General features: G+C 36.2%; 1 protein-coding gene across 18 annotated transcripts in view; it reads left to right on the top strand.

Annotated features, from left to right (window-relative positions):
* LOC129743777 (uncharacterized) overlaps positions 1 to 15,437 on the top strand; it is a 405,430-nt gene that overhangs the window by 259,869 nt on the left and 130,124 nt on the right. For all 18 annotated transcript variants that reach the window (XM_055735956.1, XM_055735951.1, XM_055735942.1 and 15 more), the window contains exon 5: positions 5,844 to 5,960. In XM_055735956.1, coding sequence (XP_055591931.1) covers positions 5,844 to 5,960 — 117 coding nt within the window. The remainder of the gene's footprint in view (positions 1 to 5,843; positions 5,961 to 15,437) is intronic.

Below are 15,437 nucleotides of genomic sequence, written 5' to 3'. Positions count from 1 at the left end.
GAGCCAAAGAAGTCGTCGTCGGTCTTAATCTGGGTAGCGCTTGCATTCTCCCGGAACCCCCCAACTGAAACCCTAAGAACCCCCGTTCGGTACCCGGTAGTTGGAATGAATCGGTTAAGGTGCCGCGTGTCGAAAATTACACCTCGGCTGTCGGTCGTGATCTGACCTAAACGGGAAAGTTTTGAATCCACCTAAAACACCCACCAACTTCCTACCCCCTGTGTCTAGCTTCAAAGCATCCAGCTGTGCGGGGGAGGAGGACTCAGCTGTGCCGTGAAGTCTAGAAAATAGGTAAATTAGTACCTCAGCTTGTTTATGGGTGCTGATTTTGAGCATTCACGACGATCTCCGCGATGGCCACAAAAGATGGTGTTACCGTTTTGGCGGCTTTTACAATTTTCTCGATCGTGTTCAGGTCGACTGAAATAGTAAATAAACCCTTCGGTGATTTTCGGCACCTTTATTTGGAATAAACCGAGTCGGTAATTCTAACCTTGATTGCGGCATCGTGTCATTGCCGTATTTGGGGATAAGCTCACCCTTGAGTTGTTTGACAAGCAGAAGCATTCATTACCACCAACCACTAGCATCAATGGCTGTGGGTTTGGAGCTAACAACACTAACTGGTTGAACTTCAAAAGGTGCATTTTCGAAGGGCGTTTACTGGGCTCGAGCATTTTCTTCCTCTAAATTATGGTCCCTTGAATTTTCCCCCAATAGAAAGGCGTTGATTGAAGTCGTGATTTTGAATAACTGTTTCTTGGTTCCTTTAGCTTCCTCTTGTTTTGTATTGTTGGGGAATGATTCATTTATCGATCAGATGAACAAGATTCTGGCAACGCAGTAAAAGTTTTGTTTATCGAACTAACAGTTGGGATCCCTTTCTTTAGAGATTTTTATGTTATTAGGTCAGAATTGTACTCTGCATCGAGCTCTTGGAACCTTTGGGTTTAATTTTTCCTTCATATTTTTTGTAAAAAACTGTTTGAAGTAATTTCAAATTAGTCCTTTGAAGACCGTAGGATGATATGAACTAATACAAAATAATTGTTAAGTGTTAAAGGTGTTTCTCGACTTTACCTGAATATGTAAACAAAAAGAAACAATCAGCTTACACAAGCTTTACAATACAAACATTCGTTTTTAGTATCATCAACAAAAGCATTTAAATAGACTTCAACCAGTTTAAATGAAATTAAATTGCTCGGTAGGCTGTGACCGTCGATGACGGAAGTGTTTTTCTGGTTGTGGTGAACATTTTCAAGAGCTCTGAAATGCAAGTTCAAACTGTAAATTTTTATTCAAAAATCTGACACACTCTGGGTCATTGGAAAGAAAAAGGATGATAATCCGTCTGAAAGAAGAATAATCCTGGTTGCTTACGAGAAGGTGTTGCTGAAGGACCTATATATGCTGGGTGAGATCATTCCTTTTTATTGAACTTTATGCAAAAACCCGAATTTAGAGAATGTGCCAGTTTTTCTTATTATTAAGATTTTGAACGTGCTACATTTTTATCTGTTGCCAGTAAGTTGATTTTAATTGTTTTTTGGGATTTTCTCGTTCGAGATACGCATACATTATTTGATTAAAGGGCGAACACGAAATTGTTGCGACACATTCAACAGGGCATATCTTTTTTACCGTTGGATAAAAATCAACCAAATTTTGCACACATTCGCATGGATGTGTATTGTTTACATGGTGTCAAACTCGGAGTCGTGTTTTCCGATTCAACGAAAATGGAGGTGAACCAAAGCGAGTTGAGAGAACAAATTCTTTCCAAACACCTGGAATTTCCTGACCTGTCGCACCGGCAGTTGGGAAAAGTGTTGAATATTCACCATTCAACCAACTTCAAAGTGTTTAAGTTTCCAGGAGCGATTGACGTTGGCCCATGGCAAAGGAGCTCAAAGAAAACCGGGACCGGAGAACAAAATGACGGAGGGAAAGGTGAAGCGGATGATTAAAGCAAATCCCAACGTCTCAAGCTGTGGTTTGGCTAAAAAGATCGGCATGTCGCAGAGCTACGTCCAGAATGCAAAGACGACAAGAATGTACTACATACAAAAAAAGTACAAAACTTCTCAAACCACGATGAGCGACAACAATCGACGGCTTAACTCGGGCACGAACGCTCTACGAGAAGATGCTGACAAAATATGGCTGCTGTGTGATGGACGACGAAACGTATATGAAAGCCGATTTTGGGCAAATTCCGGGGTTGGGGGTTTTCACCGGCAATGTTCGATGTGGACGACAAACTTAAAAAGAAGAAAATGTCGGAATTCGCTTCCAAATATCTTGTTTGCGGACTGAGGAAATACAACTATATTGTTTCTATTCTGAAATTGGATAAACAAGATATGATAAAAAAAATTCAAACTGAACTATTCGGCCTTGATAAGAATCAAATATATGATGCATTCGTTTTTGCACATATGAGGATTAAAAAAATCAATACTGTTATTTTTTATAAAAACTAATGTAATTTGCAAAATTTAAAAAACAGATTTTCAAATTAATTTTTACATTTCAAATCCATTTGTGTTTCGTTTAATGTGAATAAAGAATATAATAAAAGTACCACCATTGATTTCTAGGAATTTTACAAGGCAGCATTGTAAGAAACTATATGGATAGGTCAAACAGTCATATCAATACACTTGTCAAAAGTGTTTCCAGATGCTTGAACCCAAACTCCTCAACATTTTTTTCGCTAAGATGCAAAGATGACTTCGGTTCCAAAGCATAAATTTATTTCTTTCATGCTTTCTTCTATTTTTTCTATCTATCTATTTACTACTGGAACGTGGCCGGCGCCGTTATTGATGTGTAAAGAGAGATAATCAGTTCTGTGCATTGAGATTGTTGCTAGTAAGCCTCATTCTTTTTTCCTCTGCATGGTCTCGGTCAATCACGGAGTAGCAATCATTGGCGATGTTGAATTTATTCTACTGAGCGATCGTGGAATTCAAAATGCAATAATTTATTGCTCTTGGAACGGTTCCGCTAATCCCTCATTGAAATATGTACTCAAATCAGCTAGAAGTACCAATTTTTATCAATCAAGTTTCAAATCAAACATCTTCATCTCAGAAAAGCATTTCGGATTTAACGATTTAAGATGGATGTGAGTAGTCAATCAAGCTAAGCTAAGCTAATCAACAAAAGCAATTATAAAGTTTTGAATATTAGTGATTTATTTCAAAGGAATCATTTATTGATGATCAATGTTTATAAAAGCAACATGTTTCCTGTTTATCTGTCTTTCTCTTACTAAGAAAAAAAATACTGCAAAACTAAGATTTTGTACCAAATTTGAAAATACCGTTTCTTTATAAATTCATTGATCAACGAATTTTCAGATATTCAGTTCGTAGAATATTTCCTTGTAATTGGATTCTTTCAATCGCTTTGAATATATAGGATAAATCTTTGAAGCTTTTATCCAGCTCTAAATTTAAATCAAACTAGCTGACCCGGTAAACTTCGTTTTACCTTCTTAAGTATAAATCGTAATAAATGATTAATTTTATCTACACGTCCTTAACTGCATCGTTCTCGCGAATAGAATCTTATGAAAATCGTAACAAATAAAGTTGAATTTGTATTGGGAAAACCTTTCATAAAAAGTGAGATCCTTGAAACTATTATACAAACCATATCTGACCCAAAAACCCCTCGGATACCAAATTTCACTTCATTCCGACCGACCATTCATACGTGATGTTGTTACAAAGAAAATGCCTCCATTTTTATATATAAGATGTAAAGAAGAGATAACTTTGTATGGGGACCCCCCTTTCATCAAAAGTGAGATTCTTGAAACTATTATACAAACCATCTATGACCCAAAAAACCCTCGGATACCAAATTTCACTTCATTCCGACCGACCATTCATACGTGATGTTGTTACAAAGAAAATGCCTCCATTTTTATATATAAGATGTGAAGGGATAATTTTGTATGGGGACCCCCCTTTCATCAAAAGTGAGATTCTCGAAACTATTATACAAACCATCTCTGACCCAAAAAACCCTCGGATACCAAATTTCACTTCATTCCGACCGACCATTCATACGTGATGTTGTTACAAAGAAAATGCCTCCATTTTTATATATAAGATTACAAATGTGATTGGTTCTATTCTTGTTATCTCGTCTTCAAGCTATAGGACACAAGCGTTCAGAATGAGTTTTTTACGTAAACAAGCTTTCAAATTTCAATTTCTTCAATTTTCAAATTAATAATTGTACAACTGATTCAAATAATTTCATTCCTAACGGTTATTTTGGTTATTGAACTCATACTCGATTTGTTTCGGTTACAAATTTGGACAAAACTCGTAAATCAAATATGCGTTCCGAAAGCTAAAGTATCAATCGAAAGCTAACGTCTCAATCGATCATCGATGGTACCAGACTGCTTCAGGCGAAGAAAAAGCTGAACAAAATAAAAAACCGCCACCCCTAAATGGTGATTAGCAAAATTCCTAGCCAATCAGCATACGGTCCCCATTCACCTCCGTCTTCTTAACTATTCGAGCCTCTCCAAGCTGAAGGTACAATTACCTCGGAAAATTAAAGAGGTGCCTTATGCTCATTTTCTGGAACCGTATTTAGAGAGCAGAGCTACTCCGAGAACAGAACATCCACCTCAGAACCGGTACCGGTATACACCCCACCACAATCGATCGTAAATCGCGATAATCAGCACCTTTTCTCCCAGCCTGGCGCTTTCAAGGTAGAAGTTAGCTAGCCAGCCAGCCGAAGAACCGTTCCGTGTTGATCTTTTCTTTCCTAGCCACGGGTCTCTTTATGCTAACAGGAAGGAATACACACCCATTGCCATTGGCGAAGAATACGAAACTGCGAGGGTTTTTTAAACTCCGTTCAGGCACATTCTTCATTCTTTCGACGAGTGCCGATCTTATACGAATAGGAAAGTACGTTCATCTAGCGGTTTTGCGTTCTTAGAACTTGAGCACATATGTTTTGAAGATGTGAATTAACGCAAGGCTCGGACGTGAGCCAACTTCTAACTAATATCTTAATTAGTATTGATGATACTTGGAGGGAGAAAGAGGTTGAAACTTCAATAGACCGGATGGGTATCCGAATAGTTCCCACCTTTGTTAGGCATGACTGTCCCAAACAAGGAGGGTCATTCAAAATTTTAAGATACATTTCGGCTTCCTAATGATTTTTACAGTTCAACTCAGTTTTATGATTATAAATTCTTATGTGATTTCGTCTTTAGTGGCTTGACCTAGACTTGAAACATCCAATTTTAAAAACAAACAGCTCAAAAGAACGTGCTTCTGTTTGACCGCTCGCCGCTCCCAGAATGATCAAGCATATTCCGTTCATTCTGATCCCACCCTATAAAGCCGTCCCAAGTTCTCTTTCAAAAATATGAAAAGGCTTAACCAATGAGAACCTATAATTACATTGTTCGATAGGCCACCAAATAGCCTTATTTATTGGGCCAAGCTTCATGTGTGTACCTTCGTAGGTACCTATACGTAACGATAATGGTGCGATGATGAAGCCGATTTTCCATTCCGTCCGTCGATTATCATCCGGGATCACATCTCCATTGACTCGGTTTATCGATTGGTGTCTAGCTAAAAAAAACCAAACCCTTACTTTTGGTCGTTCGCTAGTTAGACGGACTCGATTACGGTTTAGTTTTTCGGCTTTTGTCTATCGCTCTGTTCTAGTCTCAATTGTGTTGAGTAACATAATTCCACTCGATTGCCATTTATCAATTTTCGACTACAGTTATATGACCGTTATTACTTTGTTCTTTAACCGTTTGTTTCTTCTTCTATTTTCAGACGAAAACGAGTGTAAATACCGACCCTGTGACGTTTTCGCGCACTGTACAAATACTTTAGGTAGCTTTACGTGCACCTGTTTCCCTGGCTATCGGGGCGACGGATTCCATTGCGAGGGTAAGTAATCAAACCTTTTTTTCTAGTAATTATTTTTGCTTAAATCGAACCATGCGGATTATAAAAAAAACAGTTTTTGACAACGATACACCTCAAAGAGAATCGATATTTGAGTGAGAGGATTCACAGGCATCCGATTGAACACATTCATTAGTAGAGGGGGTTCAAATCCGGACTGCTCGGAGACCAAAGATCCTTCGTCCAAAATTTCATAATTTCTTCCAGCCAGGTTTGGGTCCATTTCTAGGTTTGGCATGGGGACATTGTTGGAAAACAACATTCTCGGGTTCACCGAAGTTTTCCTGAATCTATGGAAGCTGCTGGTCCTCAAATTGTCCATGTAGGTAGACTTCAGTTTTTATGAAAGCAACCGCTCCAAATATCATTGAATCTGGTGAGATGTTTGGTAGTTCTAAACTTGAATTTCACATTCTCTGGAAGATCCTAAGCCTTCATGGGTAAATATACCGATCTGTACGTGAATTAAACATCATCGACTGATCACATCTAGGCGTCATGCAAGTCGGAATTTCTCGAGTAAAAACACAATTGCAATTCGGAACTCCAGCTGCAGCTCTCATTTCAAAGTTGTTGGATCTGAACTATGATTGTTTGTCTTAAAAAAATGCTTACAAAAATCTAAATTTGAATGAATTTTTTCAAGTTACATTTATTTTTGGAATGTGTAGCAAAGCACACCGGGTCAGCTAGTCCTCTATAAAAATTGATTAGTTGACATTTTCAAAAATATTTACAACTATGACGCGTAACACCATAAAATATAGGATAAACCATCTCAATCCTGTCCTCACTTTGAATTTAAAACGACCTTTTTAATGTACCTGAATATAATATAGATACCTTATTAGCATTTCAGATTGTCTGTCCCGGCTGCCCGGATATCGAGGAAAAAGGCCTGGTTTATCTCGGTTATTAACAATTTTTACGCAGTTCCTAATTTCATATTGTTTTAGCGAAATAAATTTGCATGCATTTTTTGGAATTGTGAGATAAGATTTGAACGCCGCAGAAATGCTTTTGAAAAAATCATTTTTTGAGTGTTTATTTTTCAGCTTTTCACTTGCCCTTTCATTGAAAATACCTAGTTTGGCCGGATTAAAATAAATATAGAAACCCAATGCCCAGATTTGCCCGGCTTGAATAAGTAGGGGAGAATGAGGATACTTGATCCCTGGGGATACTTGATTCCTTGGCTATATATCGAAACTGGAATGTTTTACAAAGATCAAATGTTCTAGAAAAATGTGCCAAAATAAGCAAAATTACAATGCTTGTAGTTTAAATTTTTTTAACAAAATAATTGTTTGAGTAATTGAACTTTGTTTGAAAAATTTCACAAAATGTAACTTGAAGATCTTTTTTCATCACTTTAAAATGTTCCTTACATGGGAAAATTATGAAAAAAATATTTGTTCCAATGTATCAATCGTTCGAGCGTAAAATGAACTTCATAATGCCATATTTTCAAAGCAATGGAAAACTCTCAACATTTTTCAGAAAATGTTTTCTAAAATGTTGATTATGGGTACAATTGATCCCCTAGATTTGGGTACAATTGATCCCCCTTCCAAACGGCATATTCTTCTTCTGAATTGATCGTTATGATTGCTGATTACGAAATTACTAATATTTATTCAAAAACTAATATTTATCAAACAATTGTCTGTAGAAAAGAGCAAAAATAATTAATTTTCTCTTAATTATAAAAAATAGCGCCTTTAAGTATGCAATGTAATTAGCGTTGAGACAAAGTTATAGAATTTTCTTCTTATGTCTGCTATAAATTGTGAAATGAGAACAAACATGACCAAAATAGTCAATTAACATTCTATCTTGGGGTTTTGTTTGATTTTTATACAAGGATTAAGGCTTCCTGAATAAAATATCAAGTCTCCTTCAATAGGGGATCAAGTCTCCCCTAACTTCAGAAAAATCGCAATTTTTTTACTCTCACGAAAATGCTTCTAGCTCATCAACGGGTTCAAGTATCGTTCTTATTTTTGGAGCATAGGATCAAGTATCCCCACTCTCCCCTACAGAAAAATTTCAAGCGTAATGACTGCAGCCAATATTTACCAAAAATATACAAATTTAGCAAGCATCGATGAATAATCTAAAATGTTAAGAAATTTATTTTTCATTAAATTGGATGCTTAATACTGATGAATCACTGTGATGTAAAATGAAATTTTTGGAATTTTCCAGATGCATAAAATTCTGAGGACACGTTTGCTTGATGCCATGAGTATTTAAAATTCTACCAAAGGATTAACTAAATGATGATTTTAAGAAAAATTATTTTCCTTTACTTTGTTATTTTATTAGCTTTGCTTTGCCGGAAAAAATATAAATACTCTGCCTATGTACCTAAGCTTGGCTGTGTTGTGAATAGGGTGGTGTTTTTTATTTGTGTTTTTTTGGTTTTTCGTTAATCAATTGTATGGTTAATCGTTAATCAACATGTATTGGCATATGTAGGATGAATGTTTTCTAAATGTTATTTAATGTTTATGGTGTAAGGCAGTGATCGGCAACCTTTTGAGTCAGAAAAGCCAAAAACTTAAAATTTTCAAAATTTCAGAGTTTGGAAGAGCCACGTTGAAGATTTATTGGTTCTGTTTTAAATTTAAAATAATAATGTAAATGATCAATGAACCTTGGTTTTACGAAAATAACTTTAAAACCACAAGAGTTTATTTCTCTCTTGGATATTTCTTTTTAATCTGTTTTTGATTACCGTGAGTAATTTGAGTATTTTTTTATCAATTTTAATGCGATGGCAAATATCCATTAAAGAAAATTTAAAATCCATTTTAAGCTTAAATGAATACTTTGATTGATGATAAATTGAAAGACTTAAACATATAAATTTTGAAAAATTTTAAGTTTTTGACTCTTCTGACTCGAAAGGTTGCCGATCACTGCTTTACAACCATAAACATTGAAAAACTTACAGAAAACATTCATCCAACATATGCCAATATTTTCAAAACCATACAGTAGATTAACGAAAATCCAAAACACACAAATTAAAAACGCCCCCCTGTTCACAACACAGACATGCTGACATTAAGAAACAATAAAAACAAAAGGTGAAAAGTGAAAATTGTGCCAAATTTTCGATGCTAAGGAAAATTTATAACAAAGTAAGTTTTAGAAATCTTACAGAAATAAGTAAAACAGTCATTTTGCAATAATTCTTTCAATATCTTCAAACATTTGAAAGAAGTGGTCGGAATAAATCAATCAACAGGCAATATGCAAATAGGCAAAACCAATAATTAAAAAGAAACCTCATTTAAAGCTTATTGAATTTTCTGGATGATTGATTAGGGGGGGGTAGGGTCTAACGGGTATAAAAAAACACCATTTTCACGATTTTTTTCTAGAGCTATCGTTCAAACAAATGTGTTCAAATTTTTTGCATTATACAAAGCATTGTTAAAAGAACATTTAGTATTTTTTTCGTAAAAAAATATTGAAAAATGAGCCGGTGACGGAGCACTTTCGAGGATGCCTTTTAGAAAACAGGATTTGCGGTGGACACTGTATCTCAGCACAGAATCATCTGAAGTCAAAAAATTAGAGCAAAATATTTTTAATAGATGTTTTTCTGGACCCCAACGTTTTTATTTAACTAAAAATTTTTTTTATGAAATTTTTGTGGCTGTTGGAAGTAAAAACTACGATTTTTCCCGAAAAAATCCGCCATTTTTCACCAGTAAAATCTCCCCAAAGTAAAAAAAACAAAAAAGAAAAACGTTGGGGTCTGGTATTTGATATGTAGAAAATATGTTCCAAATTTGAAAAGAATCGGATAAGTAGTTTTCAAATGACGATGTCCACGGACTTAAAAAATGTGCTTTCGAGAAAAACGCGTTTGAAGTTTCTGCTCTTGCTTTCTTGCAGTATTAAATAGGAGGATATAAAGGCCTATAATTTCTACAGTTTTGCTTCAATTGACTTGAAAATTTGACACAACATTCTTGAAATGTTTTAGAATAAGAAAAAAAAAATTAAAAAAATCGATTTTTTGAAAGTGTTAGACCCTACCCCCCCCCCTTAAACAGAAAATACTTACCCCATACACATTTCCATACAAAGTTGAATCGCGTTGTGCTAATTCAGAAATCAACCAAATCATCTCAAATTTTATACTGATGCGTGGTGACCCAAAATACGTCGAAAAAATATATGGAAGCAAAAGTCATTTTTGCAACCATCTGATGCTACATATTTAAAAAATTTGGAGATCTCATACAAAATACAATTTTCAACTGATTTCCAACTGCGTTCCATAAAATTTGCAGAAAAAAGGAATGATTTATTTAACTGAATTACCCCTTACACTTTAACATTTAGGGGTCCCATATAACATCCATATGAGCTAATGCATAATTCGAACAATTTTCATGTGATTGTTAGCCAATTTGGAACACAAGTAAACTTTGAGATACAAGAAGATTTATGTGATGATGGTCTCATGGAAAGTCAATGTTAAATAAGACATAACTCTTAACATTTTAAATTGATTTTCAAACATTTCACAAATCAAGATGATACACTGCTTTTAAAAATCTCCCCCATTTTTTAAGGAAGGCGTCCAACACAAAATCTTTGTAAAATACGCTGTATTCTGAACCATTTTTAAGAAAAATACTATCAAATTTGAAAAGCAATCAAGTTTTAACACAACAAGACGTGAAATAACTTGAAAATTCATTCAAGTATTTATTCCATTCTAAAAGCATAAAACGAGTGACGGCGCTGGGTAAAGTGTTCTTAATATTTATGTACCTACATATATGAAGAACTAAATTCAAAAAACTTCTTTACACTTAAAAGCGCGAGGTCTGTAGCTTTCCATTCCTTGAACCGAATTTCACCAAATAACTTCTGTTGAACTCAGCTTGGGGTGTTGAGTTTGAAAATATGGTGAAACGGGACAATTTTTGGGCTATATCCTTAATATTTCTGTCAAATGCTGCTCTTTTAACACCCGATTTGTTTGAAAATGTGTAGATTGCTTGGTACATATTTGGATCACAATATTTTTTCCCATTTATGTCCCTATTCACCCCATCACACGGTACGTAACTAAATGTAGAGGCAATTTGTCTTTAAAAAATTGTCATTACTTTGCCCTCAAATGCTTAAAATCTTTTTTTTTTTCAGCGATTTTCATCCTGTCGGATGATTCATCCATAAAGGCTTAAAACCGTCACTAGCAAATGGTTAAGAATTTTGTATCTGTGGCTTAATTGTTTTATGTTTAACAATATTGATTGCTTCTGTGATTGTCTTCATAAAACGGTATTCATATATCTATTCCCTAAAGAATGTTTGTTGAAAAAACTTCCAAACGTTTTCATGAATGTTAGTTATCTTGATCAATATTTTTATTTCAGTTATTTTCTTGGTTTCTAAGTTCATTGTCCATCAAAACATGATCCACTTCAAAGTTATGTCCACAAAATATGCGGTTAGTTGCAAAACAAATATGACAGCTGAATTACTACTCTCAGTGGCCGGCAGACGCACATTTGGAAAGCACGAAGTTCGTGCATCTGATTTTGCCTCGCTGAGTGCCACACAAAGCACTGGGAGATGCCCGATATCATCAGCTCAACAGATATGCGAACATCCAATTGTATGAAAATTACAATTTCAAACAAGACAATCTTCGGAGGAGACGAATAACAACCGCCCATCATCTCCGCTTTTATTTCGTTTACAACTCAACACAAACCGTCAACAAGCGAGCAAGCCGACTCCCCAGTTGAATATCAGCAGCAACGAACCTAGTTGTTAAGGTACCCCACCTACCCCACTGCGCTAACCATAATGGGACAATTCTATTCCTGTCATATTCGGGCAATAGAATTTTCCCTCCCTTCAGTTTGTCGGTGACTTGACCAACATGTCATCATAATCGGGCAGTTCCGCTTCGGCAAGAGAGGCCACCCTTTCTTCCTTCCTCGTCTGTTGTCGTCGAATTGGTGCCGGATCTCACGGATTACCGAGCGAAGCCCAAGATGACACTTCTGCTGATGACATCTCGCTCGACCGGGCCTTCTTCTCTTTGACTTTTGACTCGAGTCGTCATAATGAGTGCCGTTCACGTGCTGCACGATCCCTTCGAATGGGACTGACGATGCCTGGGCTTCAGTGTTAGGGTGTGTCGATGTTTTTCCTCCTAGGTCAAAGGAGAGTTTTATCAAATCAATTTTAATTATTAATATTGTAAAAAAAACCAGGAAAGATCTTCGGTTGACAGAAAATTAGGCGAAAAAAAATCAAACATTTACAATGCGTGAATCGTACCATTGATTGGAAGCATTATTCTGAATCAAATTTTCCGTTCAGTGACCTTTTTATTCTGACGTTTATGGCCCTCTTTTTATCAACGAGAGAACCCAACACACCCCAGATGCAAGAAAAACCAACTGCGGGAGTACGTTGACAGGTACTGGCTATGAAATCCCACCTTTTTCTAGTTTTCCAATGATTTGAACTCTTGTCCCATCTCAAAGACAACAGACCCAGCACGGAAAAATAGTCACTGTCCCATCTGAGGTTTGCTCCAATCGACGATGGACTCGAAGAAGACAATAATTGGACAATTGTCAGTGTGCTATTTCAATTACGAGCTTTCGATTATGAATCTGCCGCCGCTTCTCAGTTCGGCCTACGAGAAGTCCAGAAGTCTCTCAACTCCTGTCTACATATAAGCTGGTTGGAAGCTTTCAGCCGCCCAAGATTCCCAGGAGGTTTGCCTCGTCAGGGTCATAACTTTTATAATTGCTATCGGCACTGGGGTAGAATTATTGGCGTCGGAGACCGGGTGGCATTTTGAGCGTTCTGACAGCCATTTTCTTGTTTGGGGTATTATTTTAAGAGAAATCACTTCTAGATCTGGGTGGTGGCAATCTTTCCGAAGAAGTCTGTTTTATGACGATAGAGCAGAGCTAAGGAAAAGATGATGCTCATGGACAAAAGTGCTATCTTGTTAAATCGAGGATCTCCAAGCTTGTTCAAATCTGTGTGCGAAAATCTCATGCCTTGTTAAGGAAATTGAGAAATAATGCGTTTATGGTCCGAGTCATACTCTTGCTAACCTACTCTCTTTTTGTATTTTTCTGTAAATAATCTGAAGTTTGAAAACAAAAATCTTGTAAATATTACCAAAATACTTAGTCTTCCTTCTCTGGTTTTGGAAAAAAAAACTAAATTCCGAGTGCTGCCTACGGTTATATCAAGTACGAAAGTTCATCAACACCGCCCGAATCAATTACTGCGCTATTTTGTCGGTTTTCAAACATCGCTTCCACCAGAGCGGCAGCGGAAGTCCGCTATGCCAGGTTAATGTACTTTGTGTGGCTGCCAAAGGTAGGAAGGAACTTCCTTTGCTCTCGAACCGGCAAGACGAGGCGGCGACGCGACAAGAAACGATTAACCGCGTGTCAGAAAGCTTAATGATCAAAAGCTAGCGCCGAGCTATGTTCGTATGTGACTATCAAAAACAGCCATCATCCCCGAGAAACTTGTACAGTCATATTCATCATCTTTTTAGTGCCACCTCTCTATAGGCTGGTGGCTTCTTTAAGCCTAGCACCGTATCGCTCGTTACACATTTCTGAACTCTTTGCTCTTCAGTGGCAATTCACATACGCACAGCACAGAAAAACGTATAAAGGTTTCGCCCCAAGTGTCAAAGTGTGTAATGAAACATAATACAGCGTTATAAAGTTCACTAAATTAGCCTCCGAGATGTGTCGCTTTCAACTTGTATGTCACCAGCGAGATTACCTAGGCATAGGATACTTTGTACTGCAAATGGGAGGTTTAACATTGGAAGTTATGAAATCGATGCTCGCCTTAAGCCTTAATCGATTAAGGGATCTTTAAGTTCCACAGCTCGGATATAAAACTGCTTCTGCTCAATTTGTTCGGAGCCCAGCAAATGGGATTGTCGTGTTCTGGATTGGTTACATACATAGGTAAGAACATGAAAGAGTCAACAACACTGCGGTGTGCAGTTACAAGCTTCGATAAACTCTGTGTTTACAAAGATAAAATCGTTCCCATGCAACAATTTGAACTTCGGAATGATTTTGTCACAAATGGAAGTACTCTAGTTTAAACGTTTTACGATTTTTGTAAATAAATGCATCTTCAGTAAAATAGCCGCGATTTAAACCATAAAAAATTCAGAATGGTTTTGAGAATACGTTTTAACATTCTACATACATATGTACATTAGACTGAGTCGATTTGGGGTCATTTTCGAATTTCTCAAACCATGGGGTCTGAAAAGCTTCCTTTTGGTTCAAAACTCGTCCATGATTATTTGCAGAATTTTCAAGTAACGTTTACATGAGTAAATTTGAACTTTAAGGTTTGAATGGGAATTGAATATTTTGTACTGAATAATCAACATCAATTTTATTTCTTCTGTGGAACCGAGCCAGCTGATGGTTTTTGTGCCAATTTATTAATTCTCCAAAGGAAATTTTCCGCTAGACAACTTTATCGAAGATATTCAATTTGTATCTTATAAGGCAAAAAAGTTATTAGCTGTTTAATACGAGTATGTCTTTTGGAATCGATAATTAATAAATCCAATTGACATCACTGCTGGGTTCCTAGCGAGGTATTGCTTTATAACTTTTCATGCAGGGCTTTGCGAGGAACAAGCAGTGATGTCAATTGAATTTATTGTTTATCAATGCTCAAAGACTTACCCTTGTTAAACAGCTAATAACTTTTTTACCTAATGAGAAACAAAGTTACTGTCTTCGACAAAGTTATTCAGCGGAAAATTTCCTTTGGAGAAACAATGAATTGGCACAAAAACCATAAGCAGGCTTCGTTCCACAGAAGAAAACAAAATTGATGTTGATTTTGCACTACAAAATATTCAATTTTCCCATACAAACCTAAAAGTTAAAATTTACTCCTGTAAACGTTACTTAAAAATTCTGCAAAACACCATGGATGAGTTTTGAGCCAAAACGAAGTTTTGAGAAATTCGAAAATGACCCCAAATCGACTCAGTCTAATATACAGATATGACGAAATGAAGCTACTATGAGTTCATCCAATGGTGGCTTAAAAAACTTACTCCACACTAGAAGAAGTATGCGAAATTTTAATCGCATGGCTTTGAGTCGCAAGTCTCTTTTTTTGTTCTAGAGCCTCGCAACTTGTTTTTCGAAAAATATGGACGATTCGATGAAGCCACCAAAACAGTGCAATTCGGTTTTTATTTATTCTAAAACAAAATTAAAATTTATCAAATAAACTTCATTTGAATTTTACATTTCATCCTTAGCAAAAACTGTTGTTTGGTATCCCAAATAGGGCATATAGTAAGGTTGACAGATTGTCCGGATTTCATTGAAAAAGTCTGGATTTTGTCCGGATTTATTCATTATATTTGCCTAAACAAACAAA

The sequence above is a fragment of the Uranotaenia lowii genome, chromosome 2 (assembly GCF_029784155.1).
Source record: "Uranotaenia lowii strain MFRU-FL chromosome 2, ASM2978415v1, whole genome shotgun sequence".
In the NCBI taxonomy this organism is placed as follows: domain Eukaryota; kingdom Metazoa; phylum Arthropoda; class Insecta; order Diptera; family Culicidae; genus Uranotaenia; species Uranotaenia lowii.
Note: the sequence above shows the minus strand (reverse complement) of the source record. Positions and strands in the feature narration are given on the sequence as shown.